The following is an 18544-nucleotide window of genomic DNA, read 5'->3' as shown; positions in this document are numbered from 1 at the left end:
ATTTATTTAAACAAAACAGCACTTTTATTATGTTTGTATATTGAAATTTTACCTTCAGTCGTGAGCTAACTTGTATGTACGCTCTTTTTGAGTCGTAAAACAACGGGGGATATGGGAATTACACGTAAACTTAACGTTAACCATGAATCGAGAACTTTAATACATATCTTATACTGCTAGTTCTTGAATCAGTAAACATAACATTAAGGACTGGGAAATGCAGGCTCGCTTTACTGTAGGACATTATTTTATGTATCATTGAGCTTTATAGTAAAGATTGGGAAATGTAGGTCGACATTATCCTTCACTGTTGTTCTCTGTATTAATATGTGGTACACTACGTAATGAGAAATGTAGGTCGGCTTTATTCTACACTGTTGTTTTCTGTATTAATATGTGGTACACTACGTAATGAGAAATGTAGGTCGGCTTTATTCTACACTGTTGTTTTCTGTATTAATATGTGGTACACTACATAATGAGAAATGTAGGTCGACATTATCCTTCACTGTTGTTCTCTGTATTAATATGTGGTACACTACGTAATGAGAAATGTAGGTCGGCTTTATTCTACACTGTTGTTTTCTGTATTAATATGTGGTACACTACGTAATGAGAAATGTAGGTCGGCTTTATTCTGCACTGTTGTTCTCTGTATTAATATGTGGTACACTACATAATGAGAAATGTAGGTCGGCTTTATTCTGCACTGTTGTTCTCTGTATTAATATGTGGTACACTACGTAATGAGAAATGTAGGTCGGCTTTATTCTACATTGTTGTTCTCTGTGTTAACATGGTTCACGATGTAATGAGAAATGTAGGTCTGCTTTATTTTATACCATCGTACTATATATAAACGTGAATGTATCTCTGTTTCTCTCTGATTTGTTCCTTATGCACGGCCACATCCTTAAAGCTACAAACCCTAAGCTTGTGGTATAGATACATTTATTTCTGGGAAGTAACATGGGTTACAAAGCCGCGGTCTAATAGGCCGTTTTGGTGCCGCCATATAAGGCCAAAATGATCACTATAGCAACTTTTGGCGAACAGGCCAACCAATTGGTCTAAAATAGTAAAGGCTGGATTTTTTTTTTTTTGGCAAAGTGAGATTAAGAAGGTTTCTTCTGTGTGAGGGAACTTCCACTAATAATTTCATCCATGATCAATTACATATTAAAACGATTTAAAAACTTCGGAGAGCCTTCATTTGATACTCTGATATGTTTTTCTTTTTTCTTCTACACATATATGACTGCTCTCTTACTCTCCGTAATTGAAAAAGGCTGGTGCTTTCTCTCGAACATGCGCGAACACTTCCACAACTAACTGGGCTTGCTTCTGCAATATCGTACTCGTAAGAATCACTTATACAATGACTTTATTAAAAAGATCGACAAATGTTCATTTATGTCGTGTTCCAAAGAGAAGAAAATAAATTAATATTTTATTAGATGGAAAAATAATAAAGTCAGAATACGCTGTAAACAACAACAGCAGAAATGATGACACTAAAAGATACGGAATGTTTTATTGGAAACATGAAATGTCGTACAGAGAAGAAGCAAGAAGTGGAAGCCAATGAACATAAAAAAAATGCATTTTGCGTTGTTAGACTTAACCACGTATTTGAGTAGAGCTTCGAAAGATGAAAATAAGAAAAGGGAAAATAAAAATAAAACCTTTTGTAGCATTTAATAGGGAAAATGTGATCACAATGAAATTGGTCTAAATACTAGCTGGTCAAAAGTTTAAGACCGTAGTTAAATGAAGCGTTAATCGGTACGCACGTAACAAAATTTAGTCATTTGTGTTCAAGCATTAGCGTTGTCAACATCTCCCACTGACATCTCCTGTGTTACATTGAGTAAAAATATGGCAAAGGCTAAGACGTTGACAGAGTTTGAACGTGGCAGGATTGTCAAGCTGCAAAAGCAAGATCTCTCTCGATGTTCCATCGCTGGTGAGATTGTTGGACGTAGTAAAACTGCTGATGCAAATTTCTTAAAAGACCCTGAGAGATACGGAAGGAGAATTTCAAGTGGTCAGCCCAAGAAAATGTCGCCAGCGTTGAGCAGGAGGATTCGACGGGTTGTCCGGCAAGACACCAGCCAATCGTCGAACCAGATTAAGGCCATTACGGACACAGAATGCAGCTCAATAACAATAAGACGGCATCAACGAGAGAAAGGCTTTAAAAACCGTAAACGTCTTCAAAGGTCACGCCTCCTTCCACACCACGAAACAGCTCGGTTAAAATTTGCTGAGTAGCGCCAAACATGAGACGTGGAAAAGTGGAAGAAGGTTTTGTTCTCTGATGAGAAAAAATTTAACCTGGACGGTCCAGATGGTTTCCAACGTTACTGGCACGATAAGGATATCCCACCGGAGACATTTTCTACACGACACAGTGGAAGAGGTTCCATCATGATCTGGAGTGCTTTCTCCTTCCATGGAACAATGGAGCTTCAGGTTACACAGGGGCGTGAAACAGCAGCTGGCTACATTGGCATGTTAGAGAGAGCACCTTATTGACTGAAGGCCCTCGCTTGTGTGGAAATGTTTGGATCTTTCAGCAGGACAACGCTGCAATCCACAATGCCCGCAGGACAAAGGACTTTTTCATGGCGAGTAACGTGATTCTTTTGTGCCATCCAGTGTGTTCGCCCGAACTGAGCCCATTGAAAATATTTGGGGGTGGATGGCAAGAGAAGTCTATAGAAATGGATGTTAATTCCAAACAGTGCATGGTCTTTGTGAAGCCATCTTCACCACTTGGAATAACATTCCACCCAGTTTTCTACAAACGCTTATATCGACCATTACAAAACGAATGCTTGAAGTTATTCGCAATGACGGCCATGCAACTCATTACTGAGATCTCTTGTTGGGCATTTCCTACACTGTCTAGGACTTCCTTTTGGTATGGCCTTAAACTTTTGATCAGCTAGTATTTAGGCTAATTTTATAGTGTTTACATTTTTCCTATTAAATGCTACAAAAGTTTTTTATTTTTATTTTTCCTTTTCTTATTTTCATCTTTCGAAGCTCACCTCAAATTGTTGAGTTTAACAACGCAAAATGCAAATTTGTTCTTGATGTTCATTGGCCTCAAGATTTTGGCCAGCAGTGTATTTCTCTCAGCTCTACATTAAATAATAAGAGATTTAGGTATATCCTGATACTACTAAACTCTAGATTTATAAGTTTTTAGCTGGTAGGCTGGAAATTTCTGGTATGCACTTTATTTTTTATGCAGAAAATTAAAGTCATACATTTAATCAAATTCTAGTAATTTTTGTGTCCATGATTTAGAAATGATGATACAATATATTATTTAGCAATATTTGTAGTTATTTTTCAATTTTTGCTTTCTGACTTATATCATTATTTCTCTATTTATCATTTTGTTATTTGTAATAGGTGTATGCATATAAGTAGTTCTTACACGGATCTAGCTATATCTATATGCCTAAATATAGGGACCTAGTTGCATTTGTAAGCCTAAACTTATATGAGTATACCTAGGGATATATAATGGATTAAAAAATTGGTGGACACAACAAGATAGCCTGTTGCATACCTTTGTTCTTAGTAACAAACAAATCAAAGATAATTATCAGAACTGTTACCTTCTTTTGCCACTTGGAGTTGAAAAAGCAATATTCTGGAAAATGGAAAACGGATTTTAAAGAAGGAAGAAATACAAGAAAAATATTATTCAATAGTATATAGACGTATATGAGTATTATTATTATTACATTTAAGATTCGATTATTAACATGTCTGCCATTCATGATTACTTTATTATAGTGACCAAAAACTGAACCTTAATGTTCCATTTCTTAGGTATTAACAAAATCATCAACATTCGTGTAATGATCATATAACCTTGCAGCAACAAATTACTTTTAATGGATAACTTTAGAAGCATATGATAATAGTAATATTTTACTAGAAAATAGGGGCAGTTGTCAACATATAATAACAGTAACATTTACTTCAAAGTAGTTAAAGGAGTGAGTAATAAATAGCAGTTAACTGAAGATGAAGATGAATACCGTAATTAAAAACTGCTAACTAATACGTATGGAACACGTATAATAATGATGGGATTTAATTGGAAAATAGAAGAAAGTCTAGCAATCACAATATTAAAAAACAAGTGGAAACAATGTATCTTTTTTCGTTCATTTTAGTTTGGAGTTCATATTATTTATTTCCAAATGTTCTAGCATTAAACATACGAAGGTTATTATTTTGTTATTTGGATTGCAGTAAGAATTTATAATTATAATATTCCCTGAGGTACATATTATTTAAATAACTAATTTCTTATGATTTCATTTGTTAATATAACATTTGAATTGAATTCGTCATTTTTATTTACAATTATCAACTACATTTTTCTGAATTATATTTAATTTTTGTGTGTGTTACGTGTTGAGCCACGTATTATCAGTCCATAATGAATAACAAATTGTGCTAAATATACAAAATTAATTTTTGTATTAATCGTTAAAATGTCCTGTATCCTCCATAATTTTGCCGTAAAAGGTCTCGATTTATTGCAGATCGTATTTGTACGTTAAGACCAACTATATCATCTATGATTAATTCAAGGAATGCATTTTTACAAACATTATCAATATATATGCAACTACAATAACAATACTGCTTATTTTCTACAAATAAATGTTGTTCTTACACCTCTTTAAATATAATATTTTAAATTGTTCATTAATAATAATTATGTATTGTAAGTGAAATATTAGAGTTTCTGTTTAATCAGTAATTATTCAATAAATTTGGAGAAGTTTTTGTCAGTTTTTACATTAACATTTCACAGCTAAAAACAAGCTGTATCATAATATAACATTATAGGAGAACAAGGAACGTTTTGGTCCACCTATATTCTATACACTAAATTGAGTTGTACCCTAAAAACGAAACACCTCAAAGCCATCTCTTATCATTTAATTTAATTGCATTCACCAAATCAAAAGGCAACCAATTCCAGTAGCCAATCACTCTCTCAGAAAAATAAAGATGTCTTAGCTAAAGATGGTTTCTTGCTTTCCAAAATTTATAATTGTGTCTCATATTCTTACTACTATCACCACTAAATCTGCAAAAACATGGCGCATCAACACTGCCATTTCTCTTAACAATCTAAACCACCTCAATTAGAACCCTTGTAAGAGAAAACTTCAGAGATTTTAACCTATACTCGTATGTTAACATTTCCATCCCAGGAATCATCCCAATAACCCTTCTATGAACCCTTTCCAACAAGTTTACGTACTTTCAGAGGTAAAGATTCCAAGACTGAGCACAATACTCCGAGTGTGACCTAACAAATGACCTACACAATTATAATATAATCTATTTAGATTTGTATATTTATATATTTTACTCTTGAAACTTATGTTTACAATGTCGTTATTATACAGATTAAATATTAGTGAACCCGAAGTAAAGGTTTGTGGAACACCGCATATTATAGTGTGTGTGGGTGTTTTCTTATAGCAAAGCCACAACAGGCTATCTGCTGAGTCCACCGTTTAATAGAGTCAAATCTTTGTTACCAACATACAATTCTTTTACTTTTCTAATTAAATATAATAATGAAATTAGTCTACAGTCATTGAAGTCTTTTTTTTATTCCCAATTTATAAAAAAAAATTATCATTGATATTGTGAATCCATCAGGTATCTTATCGTCTTAATAAATTGAATTTAATAGACATGTTATAATTTTTGTTTAACTTTTATCGAAATAGATTTCCCATTGTTGACTAAGCCCAAATTTTCAGTTCATTTATTGGTTTCGCGACAGTGTTAACAGCAGTGAGGCAATTTTGTGCCATACGTCTATATGTTCTCTCTGCCAAACCACTGTACTGATAATGAAATGAACTATTGGAATTTCTGTAACATTTTACATAGTTTCCATTGACATGTAAAGGCAGTTACAAATATCACAACATTCAAAAGGTATTTTATGATCCATTTCTGATTTTCATGTATAATTTTTCACTATAAAAAGCATCTAATTGAAAACATAGACACAAGCATTCACCATATTTAGCTCACGACTAACGAACCATGTAGTATAATTATTATTAAAAGTTGATAACTCTTTATAAGAACGACGTGCTAGATCATAACCTGCTCGGTTTGTTTGTTTGTTTGTTTTTGGAATTTCGCACAAAGCTACTCGAGGGCTATCTGTGCTAGCCGTCCCTAATTTAGCAGTGTAAGACTAGAGGGAAGGCAGCTAGTCATTACCACCCACCGCCAACTCTTGGGCTACTCTTTTACCAACGAATGGTGGGATTGACCGTCACATTATAACGCCCCCACGGCTGAAAGGGCGAACATGTTTGGCGCGACCCTCAGATTACGAGTCGCAACTGTTACGTCCTCATGAAACAAGAACACAACACTACTAAAATGCCGCTCTGGTACATCTCGTTTCACGTCGATCTGATGTCACTTGTGGTTATCACGTGATTTGTTGAATTGCATATTTATATTAATTTTAACATATATTAATATTTTAATTATATTACTTTAATTGCCTAAGAGCCCTCTAACATGTTATATTATGCGTATATATGCTACATAAATATTTCTTTATTTCCATTTATGACTTAAACACTGTTCTCATTTTATATGCTTATCATATTCATAATATAACATGTTAGAAGGCTCCTAGGCAATTAATGTAACGTAATTAAAATATTAATATAATATTTAGAACATTATATTTGAATGATGTACTTATTTATAATAACTAAACTGAATGTGTTGAATAAAAATTATAAGGCACAGTTTTAAAGAGATATGGGCTTCATATTTCCAATCTGATTACATATTTATCATTATTAGTAGTAACGTAATTTGCACTATCAAATGTGATACTAAATGCAGAACTCAGAAGGAGAGCTTTTAAGTAAACAAACTTGTATAAATAGACATAATTGGTTAATATACACCCAGGACTTCATATGCAAAAATAGAATTATGTCAAGGTGGTGTTTTCATTGTATGCAGAAGATATGCAGTAATTTTCTGAACTCCCATCTGTATACGATTTCACCATCCGGGGAGCGCACGAGAGAAATTTGAGTCTTTTTCTAAATGGGAAAATATCCTATCTTTTCTGGTGTCTAGAGGCACACCGTCGTGGTATACCCCAGGGATCTAGCTTGAAGTTATGGTAGGCTAGTTTCGTAAGTGACGACTATTGGTTGTTTTTCCCACTATTTCAACGCACGTCAAGGTAGGAATAGTAAATGGGCTGTAAAACAGAACTTATGAAATGAAAAAAACGCATCAACATCTGTCGGTTTGCATTAACTGCTGACGTAAAATTGTTTTGAAAAGCAAAACATTTACTTTATTTAAGAGAAACGAAAAACCAAAAATAAAACACAATAACATATTTTACCTTTACGCTTGACCAGTTTAATGTTTTCTGTGTGTTTTAATCAGTTTAAACAAGGGAGAAAGGTTGAGTTTTGTTTAACATTCATTCAGACTTAAGCGAAAATTAGTACTTTCTGTGTATTTGCTTTCCGACCGGTTTTATCTTCACTAAACCAGAATAACTAATTTTGAAGTTTCTGAGTCTACTGCGTTTACCCTTTGAATATATATATATTAACCAATTTCTCATAATTTTTTTTCAGTGTGTACTATTTATATTATTAAAATGCTCAACCTTTATAGCGCATAGAAATGGAACTTTTTTCATTATTTTAAGGTTTTAATCATTTAAGTTCTGAATTCGTCAACAGGCTGTTCTGTTATTTATTTAACAACCCAACCTCACGTGTTATGACAGCATTCATTGAGAATACGATTCTGCTGAGAGGTATCAAATATTGCAACGTTTGTAATGTTGGCCTGCATGTTAGTGAGTGATGTCTGGCTTAATGTTTTATTTATGTTTCCCTAACGTGTTTTGCAACTTGAATGTAAGTTTCTACTATATACGTAATATAGAAAATAGCCTCAGCCATAATACAGTCTAGAACAATTTCTAGCTTTGAGCAAGTTGGACTGGTAGCTGTGGAAGAAAAAAAGGTGTTATTCAGTAATTATTGTCAAACTTTATGGCGTAAGATCGAAAAGGTAAAAATTGAAAATGATTTATAAGGTACCTGTTTGTTTAAGCTAATATTTGCGCAATAAGCTATCTGTGCTGTACCAACCACAGGGATTGAACCCTGTATTTTAGTGCTAAGTTTCATATTTTTTTCAGCCAACGAAGAGTTTTGAGTTACATAATTATATGTTGCGTTATCAGTCCGTTTTATCGTAAAGTCGCTTAACATTGCATACAAACTTTTGAATGTAATCCAGTACTATTTTGAAAGCTTCATGACCAATACTTTTGCAATCAGATAATAAAAATAAGATATTATCGTCGAAATAGGCTTAGCAGTTCTTTTTAGAGAGAATATTGTGTACAAACAACCAACGAGGACCTAATTATTACATTTTCAAAAAGTACATTGTTTATCAAGATGACACCATAATATTAGACGTTTCGCCTCATCTTAAATTCTAATTATGATATTTTCAAGCAACAAGAATTTCGATATCCAAGATCATGAATATTTAAATCAAGGCAATATGAGCACAAAACTTGTTTTTGATATATTTCACAGAAAATATACTTCTCTTGCTAAACCTATATGTATATATATTTATATATGATAGTAAAAGACATTAGGAGCTGAGACGTTGTGGGTGTAAGCAATCAACTCCATATCCTCAACTGATTTTCTACGATTGCTGGCTAGTTTAGCATCAGCGTTCGGATTTTGTCTCGAAGATGGGATATTCCCAACACATTTGGGAAACATTAACACAGTCAATATCCGTTATGACATTGAGTTGACGATTAGGATTTACAATGGATTTTGCGAAAAAATTCTCAATGCTCATTTGATATTAATTTCATTATTGTTTTATAGTGCTAATTTTAATCGCCTATTAACAATTATTGTAAATACTGGTATTGAAGCAACGCATTTCATTATATATATATACATGTATCTACATATTCACATATATGTGAGTGTGTGCTCATTTAAATAAATTAGTAAGTACAATAAAATAAATGTTTCAAGACTTGTGAAGGTCTATTTGCCTTAGATATTTGTTTAAAGCAACGTGTTATGCGCATGACCTGTTTTTTACACGTCGTACATGAGAGCGGACACAGTTGTGATTAACCTAGTATAATTTGTACGTTTTTTTTTCTTTCTATAATTCCGAGGTGGCTTAGCGACACATCTATGCGCTTACAACGCTAAAAATCTGGTTTTGATATTCAATATGGGTAGAAATAAAAGTTTGTTTGTTTGTTTATGAATTTCGCGTAAAGCTACACGAGGGCTTTCAGCGCTAACCGTCCATAATTTAGTAGTGCAAGGCTAAAGGGAAGGCAGCTAATCATCATCACCCACCGCCATCTCTTGGGCTACTCTTTTACCAAAGAATAGTGGGATTGACCGTCACATTATAACGCCCCAATGGCTGAAAGGGCGAGCATGTTTGGTGTGACGGGGATTCGAATCCGAAAATGAAAGGTGGTTTTATCTTAAATAATCCCAATCAAGCACTTAGAAAAAAGCTTAAGTAACCCGAACGTTTCACTTACAGAGAAGCTAGTTGTAATTTAAAGGAACCCAAATCAAACATTTTATGTTAAATATCTTTCTCTGTTTAAAACCCCTGTTTTTGTTTTTGGCATTATGTGAATATTACTTTAGTGTTGTTATTTGCTACCACAACAGTTTTTGTTAGCTATTTCTACTGTTTATAACAGTCTATAGGCAAAACAATAAAATAATAAGTTTGTTGATGTAGAGAGAAAAAACACTACACTTGAAAACGTAAGTTGTATTAATTAGTTCTGTAATGTTTGAACGTAATATATTGCATGCATCAAGAAAATAATAACACACTAAAGAGATTATTGTTATTTGTTATTTGAATTTCGTACAAAGCTACTCAAGGGCTATCTGCGCTAGCCGCCCCTAATTTAGCAGTGTTAGACTAGAGGGAAGGCAGCTAGTCATTACAACCCACTGCCAACTCTTAGGCTACTCTTTTATCAACGCATAGTGGTATTGACCGTTACATTATAACGCCCCCACGGCTGAAAGGGGGAACATGTTTGGTGCGACTGGGATTTGAACCCACGACCCCCAGATTACGAGTCGAACGCCTTAACCTGCCTGGCCATACCGGGCCGAAGAGTTTATTATTAACAAGAACAAACTATAAATCCATCTACGAAACTTAAATAATGTATCAATAAAAGTGTACTGAAAATAGTTTGTTACATAAAAGCAACCGGGAGAACTGACTTTCGTCTACGATTAATTTTCTTAGTTCAAACATTCTGAAATAATTTATAAAATAATATGGGAATTTTTAGGGCTCAGTTGTATTTGTACATAAAATGAATTATGCAGAATTGATAACTAAAGACTCTACGTTCTAGTCTTAATGAATTTCTTTTTGCTTCGTTACAGATGGTAACACGAACTAAGAAGGTTTTTGTTGGAGGTCTCTCAGCGCCAACTACGCTAGAGGACGTAAAAAATTACTTCCAACAGTATGGACTGGTAAGTGGAACGTGTATCTTACAGCGCGTTCTCGTTGAACGCACACTAAAACAATACTCACGCATGTGCGTGTATCAAATCTCAGAACAGCTATCAAACAGGAGACAAAACACAAATTTATGAAAACAGTGTTTTGCCAGTCTCTTCTATAGATATTAAGTGAAATATTTTACAAATTGAAAAAAGGTTTTTTTCTTATTTAATGTAATTTTAATTAAATGAAAATGCAAAATATAATACAAGGCTGGAATTTCACCCTAGAAGAGACACTGAAATTGTTAACCTAAATTCGAAATAATAACGCTTTGAAGCTAACTATTTTTCACATTTCGAGAAATGCCATATACCTAACTCAAGAAATATATAACTTTGCACCTTGCTCTGAGTTTAGTGTTGAAAGTGTATAAGAAAGGCATCTTTATATTATTTACTGAGAAGTAAAATTCCTTCATAACGGTACTCCGGCCCTTTACTTCCTGAATACGATACTACATGAATGTTTTTGTATTCCCGAAACACGATACGTCAGAAATTCATCTTTTAACTTGATCATACCCTGCATAACATGAGCAACTTAATATGTGTTATTATTCTTCTTTACCCATAGTTTATTGAATTCAATGTTAGATAAAGGATTTTCTACTTTCACAACGCAATGTTCTACAAACTCATATTTCATCTTGATAATATTCTGAAGAAGCTACTGTATAGAGTGTCAGCTTATCCTTCTTAATCATATTTAATTAAATATATTGTTAATTTAAAATATTGTTGAAAACTATCTTGAACATTAGTTGTTCAGAATACTACTTTTATTGTGTATATCGTACGTAACATGAACTTATTGATGGAAAACCTCTTATCCACCTTCATTTCATCATGTAAATCATGCAGATTGTTTTGTTATTTAGAATTAATTTTCTGCTATTCACTTTAAAGACATGCTTGACATCGAGACGATTCATTCCTCGCTTATCTAATTCATGCATAATTACTCGAACTTATTGTTGGATCTCAAGCATAATTACTTGAACATATTGTTGGTTAGCATGCATAATTATTAGAATATATTGTTAGATACCACACATAATTACTCGAACGTATTGTTGGGATCATATATAATTATTCGAAGATTTTGTTGGATATCATACAAAATTACTTGAGCGTAATGCTATATATTATACATAATTTCGTGAACATATTGTTGGGTATCACACCTAATTACTTGAACGTGTTGTTGGTTTTCCATACCTGATTGCTGAAATATATAGCTGTTATAGTTATATTCTACCTATCTTTATACGGTACCAACTCACAGTCAACGCGTTATTTGTGAAATGTATTTATTTCCCCTCCTACATATATATAATATGTTGATCTGGTTCTAAGTACACCTGTATGGTTTTTGTTTCATAAACTGAGTTCCTGATTAACTTACGTATTCTAGGAGGCGGTTTCATTACATTCTTGTTTGATTTTTTTAGATGGGATCAATACGTTCCTCGTAAACTTATTACTTCAGAGCATCAAAAAGAGGCAACTTTGTCATCAACAATAGAATGTAGTTTTAGTTTGTAAAACTAAAAAAAACGCTGTACAATGTAATTAATCTAGAAAAAAATGCAATAGAAACTTACTTTAATGATGCGAAGTTTATGAGCTCGGATGAACAGCGACATCACTAGATTTTAAAATATTTTCTCACAGTGATGAAACATCGTGTGCAGAGCTTGTTTTGATGTATTCCTTAGATAGTTATAATTGACATACATGTATTATATCGATCAGTGACAAAGTGTTTTTATATATGAATATATAGAAGAGAATAGGTGGGCAACAAGGAACTAACAACTAACGATTTTATATCTCTGATAACATGGAGATTAATATGTTAATCTAGTGGTTTGAACCTAAGAAATCTAATACTTGTATTTCCTAACAATTTACTAATTTTGTCATACAGAAGCATGACACTTTTTCGTCATTCTTCTATTAAAATTAACTATTGTTTAAAGTACAGAGAAATCTTTAAGTACCGAATAATAAATCTAGACCTTACATGAAACTTGAATTACGATTTATTAAAACATATAAAAATGTTAAGATTTTAATGAATTATTCCAGTTAGCGATACCTACTAAATCTGACTCTTTTTAATATCCATAACGTGACATTTATCTTACTGCTACTAATATCTACAAATATACGCGAAATATTTTATATCTTCACCACTTATCTAAAATACTATTCCCACTAAAACTGGCTTACGTCCAATATTTAATATAAAATAATTCAGAGGTTTCATCTTAAATCTGCTGCCCGAGTTATGGCTCTCCACTAAATGGAACTTTTGTCTCATACTTTATAAATAACATTCAACTACTTTCGACTTGTTTCTCTTACTCGGACTTGTACACTAAATACTCTTTATAAATAAAATTATCGTTCTAATTACACTGCACAACAATTTTTTTCAAACGTTTTGCTTCCTGAAAAGTTTTTGCTGATTGTGACAGGTACCTGGTGGGTATGAACAAATATAGTTTCGGTTTTGCTTCATCATGTAGGAACTCTGAAAAATAGACAGTTAACTGTTTACCGGCAATAACGTATTTAATTGCGTTTATGTTTCTAATACCCTATTAAGTTCAACATAATTAAAAGTGTTTTGCTCCTGATTTTTGTTTGTATTCAATGTCCGGTACATCACGTTGTAGTGACCAACAGTAAGCAGCAAGCATTGACGGATTCCAAATGCCCTGATATCATTTTTCCACTGTAGCAAAACTGAAGATTTTGATGAAACAGTACGTGATGGGCAAATTTGGATATGCTTTTTGTGATCAGCAGCTAAAAATCTATAAGGAACACTCAACAGTGTTCAAGAAGCAAAAACTTTGTTGTGCAGTATTATCTGACGAAATATAAAGTTGTCTAACTTAATGTCTGAATTTATAATTGTTCATGAAATTCAAGATTTTTTCCCTATGTTAACTTTTACTTCTAAATATTAAATTTAGCTGGTATGAAACAATTTCACACCATGTAGGTATGTAATTTTGGCCGCTGTCTGCTCTGTAATAACCGAGTTTAGATTTGCACATGATTACTTCAGTCAACATATTGCTTCAAACTGATGCTTAGCTGAACACATCGCTCGAGTTTAAATGGTCTACTAAATTCTACTTATGCATTAATGCATTACGACATATCTTGTCGATGTGTAATTGGAGCTATATTATTAAATTGTAATTCATCTTACAGGAATAAATATCATTACCTTTTATCCATTGTAACATTTCATATAGTTAACGTTTCTTTTATTTTGGTGTTGCAGTAAACGCATTGAAAACATTTTCGTGTAGACTAATTCTTAAGCCTATTTCCAGAACTTTTATAAAAGTTTGGATGTTGTTCATGTTGACCATAGGTAGCAATGAGTTTAAGTTACTCACAAGAAGGTCTTATTGATTTATCAGTTTGACGCTTTAAAATTAAGAACATTACTTGCTTTTCTTTTTATACGCACATTAATATTACTTTCAGTACATAAAACGATATGTTAAATATTGTTCTATATTCTTTTTTATCACTTAGATTCTTTGGCTCTGAAGATCGTTGAAAGTGTTTTTATTACAGCAAAGGAACCCGTTATATTAAATAGGAACTTTGTAGTCACGAGCTTTTAATAGCTCGTGGGGAAATGTTGTCCTTGTGGTGCAAAAATTCTCTTATCCTGTACTGTTCCTGATAGCAATCCTTCCGTTCCATTTATTTGACAGACGTGTCTGTTTTCACCATTCAAAATATTGTTGTTGACAAAATACCATAGATATTCAAATGCATTTGAGTATAGGAAAATTTAAAAAAAAATCTGATATACATTTCGTGAACTTCCTTTTCAAAATAACTATACTAATTTACAACTCGAATTTTTTACACACAGTTTTCAATAAATGATGCATTTCAACGACTAAAGGTATCAAATGAGATTTTATGTTTTAATAACTAAGTGGTGATAAAATCCAAAATAATTAGCTGAGTGAAAGATAGATTTAAACCAAATATCACACTAAATAAAAAATTGTGTAATGACGTGAGTACGTCGTGAAACGATCCGTTTAATGTTGAGAAAATTTACAAAAAAGTGAAGAAAAGTTTTCAAGAAATCGAACGTAAGATTTAGATCCAGGAAGTTTGAGAATGTTTCTTTAAAATTTACAAAAAACATCAAATATGTCTACAAAAATTTCAAGAAAAGACAGCGGTAATTCTACGGATTTAAAACGCTAAAATCAGGGGCTCAATTCTCCTTGGTGGTCTCAGCAGATAGCCCGATGTAGTTTTGCTATAAGACAAACACACAAACACACATACCACACACATTTCAAGAAAAACTATTAACAAAATAAGTACAACCAGTATCCTTACTCCATGACATCGTTAAAGTATTTAATACTAGAATTCAATATGGCAATAATATTATTTGATTCGTTGTTTTCAAATCTTTACTTACTATAAGCATAGTTGTCGAGTTTACATAATTTTAATTGTAGAGAAAGGATCATTCCTTTATTACAGTAAGTATATATCTTGTGGCCTGGCATATCTAGGTGGTTAAGGCACTCGACTCGAAATCCGAGGGTCCCTCATTCGAATCCCCTTTACACCAAATATGCTCGCCCTTTCAGTCGTGGGGACGTTATAATGTAACAGTCAATCCCATTATTCGTTGGTAAAGGAATAGCCCAAGAGTTGGCGGTGGGTGGTGATGACTAGCTACCTTCCCTCTCGTCTTACACTGCTAAATTAGGGATGGCTAGCACAGATGGCCCTCGTATAGCTATGCGCGAAATTTAGAACCAAACCACTATATCTTGTGTTGTTTCACAAAATTTGTTCCTCCAGTAATACGGCGGTATGTTTGCGCACTTACAATGCCAGAAACCGGCTTTCGATATCCATGCTGAGCAGAGCACAGATAGCCCATTGTGTAGCTATGTGCTTAATTACGAACAAATAAATTCGGGGAAAATAATACTGAAACTGGTACATTTAATATACTGGTGATATGTTTTTGCAAACATAATAATGTTAGATGAACATTCTGAAGCTGAAACATAAGACTTTAAAAATAATGAATTATTATTTCTATAATTTTGTAGTTGTTTCTGAGATAATTTGTAAGATATTTTTTTCTATTAATTTATCTAGTGAATACTTACTTTGAATAATTTACAATAACTGCTGCTAAATAAACGTAAACACGACTGATAACAGCGCTTTACTTTTCCTCTGTTGACTCATTCAAAAGCTTTTAATGAGAGAAAAATAAGTAATACGTGTACTGGTTTTTTTACTATAAACTGTTTGTTGAACAAATAGGACTGAAATGTATTTATATCCTTAAAACAAGCTAGTACGTTAATTGTAGTGTAGAGTTTTGAATCTAGCAAGGAACTGGTAATGTTTTATGCTAACTGAGAACGTTTGTAAACGTCCATTTTCTTTCTTCTGTCGAAAGTAATTTGAAATTCTCGTATATAATCAAATTTATTCGGATATCGAAGAAGAAAAAGAAAACTGTCTTTTCCCTGTTGAAACTCACTATGAACTTAAGTAGCTTTCCTTCTTCTCCTGGTGTGCCAATGAACCCTTCGCAGACCTGCAAGCCGATAGCAGAATAATTACTAGGTTTGAGCGTTTCTAAAGCGTTGTGCTTAGCATCCCAAAGCTTTAATTCACATGTAAATGAACGTAATTGAATCTCTAGGTGAGGCAACTCTATGCGTTCTCTCTAGCCCTGATGGCTGCTTTCAGTTATGCTACGTTGAAACTATCTCCATTTGACCTAACTACAAGTTGAGGAAATATTGCCAGCTTCTGCGTTTTGATTTACTGATTTAATAGTCCGATGACTTAACCAGAAGATTGTGTAATGACACTACGTTGGCCTGAAGAAAAAGGAGTAAAATTAGAAATACAATGTTTGGGATATCGATAAATCTACATGTTCAAGTAAGATGTCATCATTTGCATAATTGTGTATACCTCAAAGAGCTAGTTTGTTTTTAGTGTCCGAACAAAATATTTTATATTTGGTACAAATTTATGCATCGTTATAATGATGCGCACACGTGTTGCAGTAAAGAAGAAAACGTTGGTGTGTTTTAATTAATGAGAAAAATGACTACAAACTAATAAATTACTATTTCGTTTTCAAAACCCTATTTCATAAATTATAATGTTTTAGGATTTACATGGTACATACTAAAAACTTTGGTGTAAGCTAATCAAAGCTGATGAAAGGATAGATTAATAATAATGATAAACAAAACGTTTTCCCAACATTCATTCTGATAACAATTAAATAAATCGCGTGGTTATGCATTCGAATTGCTTTATGGATAAAGAAAATTTGAAAAAAAAACACCTAACACCCTTTCCTTAAAATGTTTTATTAAAACTGATTCGCAGTGTGTGATTGAAGCGTTTTGTATATGTTCTGAAATATATTCGTATTGAGGTGAGTTATGCTTTTAACTGATGAAGTTACAAACACCAAACTTTCAGATAATATTAAAAATGAGGGAAGAACAAATTCAGTGTCGAACATGTAGAATCATGTAATTATTAGTTGTAAACCGAAAAGGGTCAATTGTTGTAGTATACATCATGTAATTATGCTTAAAACTACAAAGTTAAAATATTTAGCATTCAAGCTAGAACTGTGTAACTTTACTGATAACAGTTAACATAAATTGTTTATGTGTGATCAAATTAAGGTCATGTAATTCACCAGTACCAACGAACATAGTGAAATTGCTAATGAAGCAAAAGAAAATATACTAAAAAGAAATAACACTACAGATCCAATGTTGAAGATGGAGACATATACTAGGCTTAAAGGTAATATTACCTTCAATATTAAATCCTTCATGTTATTTCAATACTGAACATTAACACTAATGACATAAATTCAAGCGATTTTTATGACAATAAAATATTTAATATCGAAAATAAAACCATGCGATTTGGTTAGTAACGATATTAGTATCAAGTAAATATTCATGCAATAAGGCAACTATTAAAGATAAACATAAGAAATTCATTTATACGGTAGAAAAACATAAGAAACTGATTTATATGATAGCGAAAACATAAGTATTTCATTGACAGGATAGAGAAAACATAAGAAATTCATTGACACGATACAGACGTGTATACAGGTTGATGAAGATAAATAATTTATTATTTTAAAGCAAAATTCGTGAAACTAGTTTAATAGCAATTATCACAAAAGGTTCAGTGTCGAATCTTGAGCAATGTAAATTTTGTAGGTATGTTATATGATAAAAATTATAGAATCATTGAGAAAATCATTTGAAAAAGTTGTTTTGCAAAATAGACTTACTTTATTTCGTAGTATGTATGTAATTGGGTTAAGATGCTTTCATTTGTTTGATGTATGGATAGACAGATAAGTAAGAATACTTAATGACATATATATTTAAGACGTATATGTGTAAAGTACTGAGAACTTTGAAAGAACAGTATTATTTTAATTATTACAAAAAAGACTTAAGTTTTAGTCTGTATGTTTCTTTTACTTACTTCTCTTAGCGAAGGTTAATAATCTGAGGATTTCTGAGTTCCTTCCCAACTTTTCTTTAAGCCTTATAACAGTGAATTACACACTTCAGCATAGCTATAACCAACGCTGAAATCCATGTTCGTGTTTTTGATCAATACACGAGGTACTGTTTATATAGCCCACGTTTTTTCAGCTTGAGTTATGAACAATTATGAGAAACGCCGAGGCCTCGCGTGACATATGTGTTAATGTATGTATACTAGGGTCTTATACACACCACATGAACAAGAAACTA

The 18544-nt window shown here is 32.6% G+C and overlaps 1 protein-coding gene across 8 annotated transcripts in view; it reads left to right on the top strand.

Annotated features, from left to right (window-relative positions):
- The window catches only part of LOC143236782 (RNA-binding protein Musashi homolog Rbp6-like), a 254822-nt gene that overhangs the window by 74677 nt on the left and 161601 nt on the right, over positions 1-18544 (top strand). For all 8 annotated transcript variants that reach the window (XM_076475333.1, XM_076475332.1, XM_076475331.1 and 5 more), the window contains exon 6: positions 10563-10655. In XM_076475333.1, the coding sequence (XP_076331448.1) occupies positions 10563-10655 (93 nt within the window). The remainder of the gene's footprint in view (positions 1-10562; positions 10656-18544) is intronic.

Source organism: Tachypleus tridentatus, chromosome 13 (genome assembly GCF_004210375.1).
Source record: "Tachypleus tridentatus isolate NWPU-2018 chromosome 13, ASM421037v1, whole genome shotgun sequence".
Lineage (NCBI taxonomy): Eukaryota > Metazoa > Arthropoda > Merostomata > Xiphosura > Limulidae > Tachypleus > Tachypleus tridentatus.
Note: the sequence above shows the minus strand (reverse complement) of the source record. Positions and strands in the feature narration are given on the sequence as shown.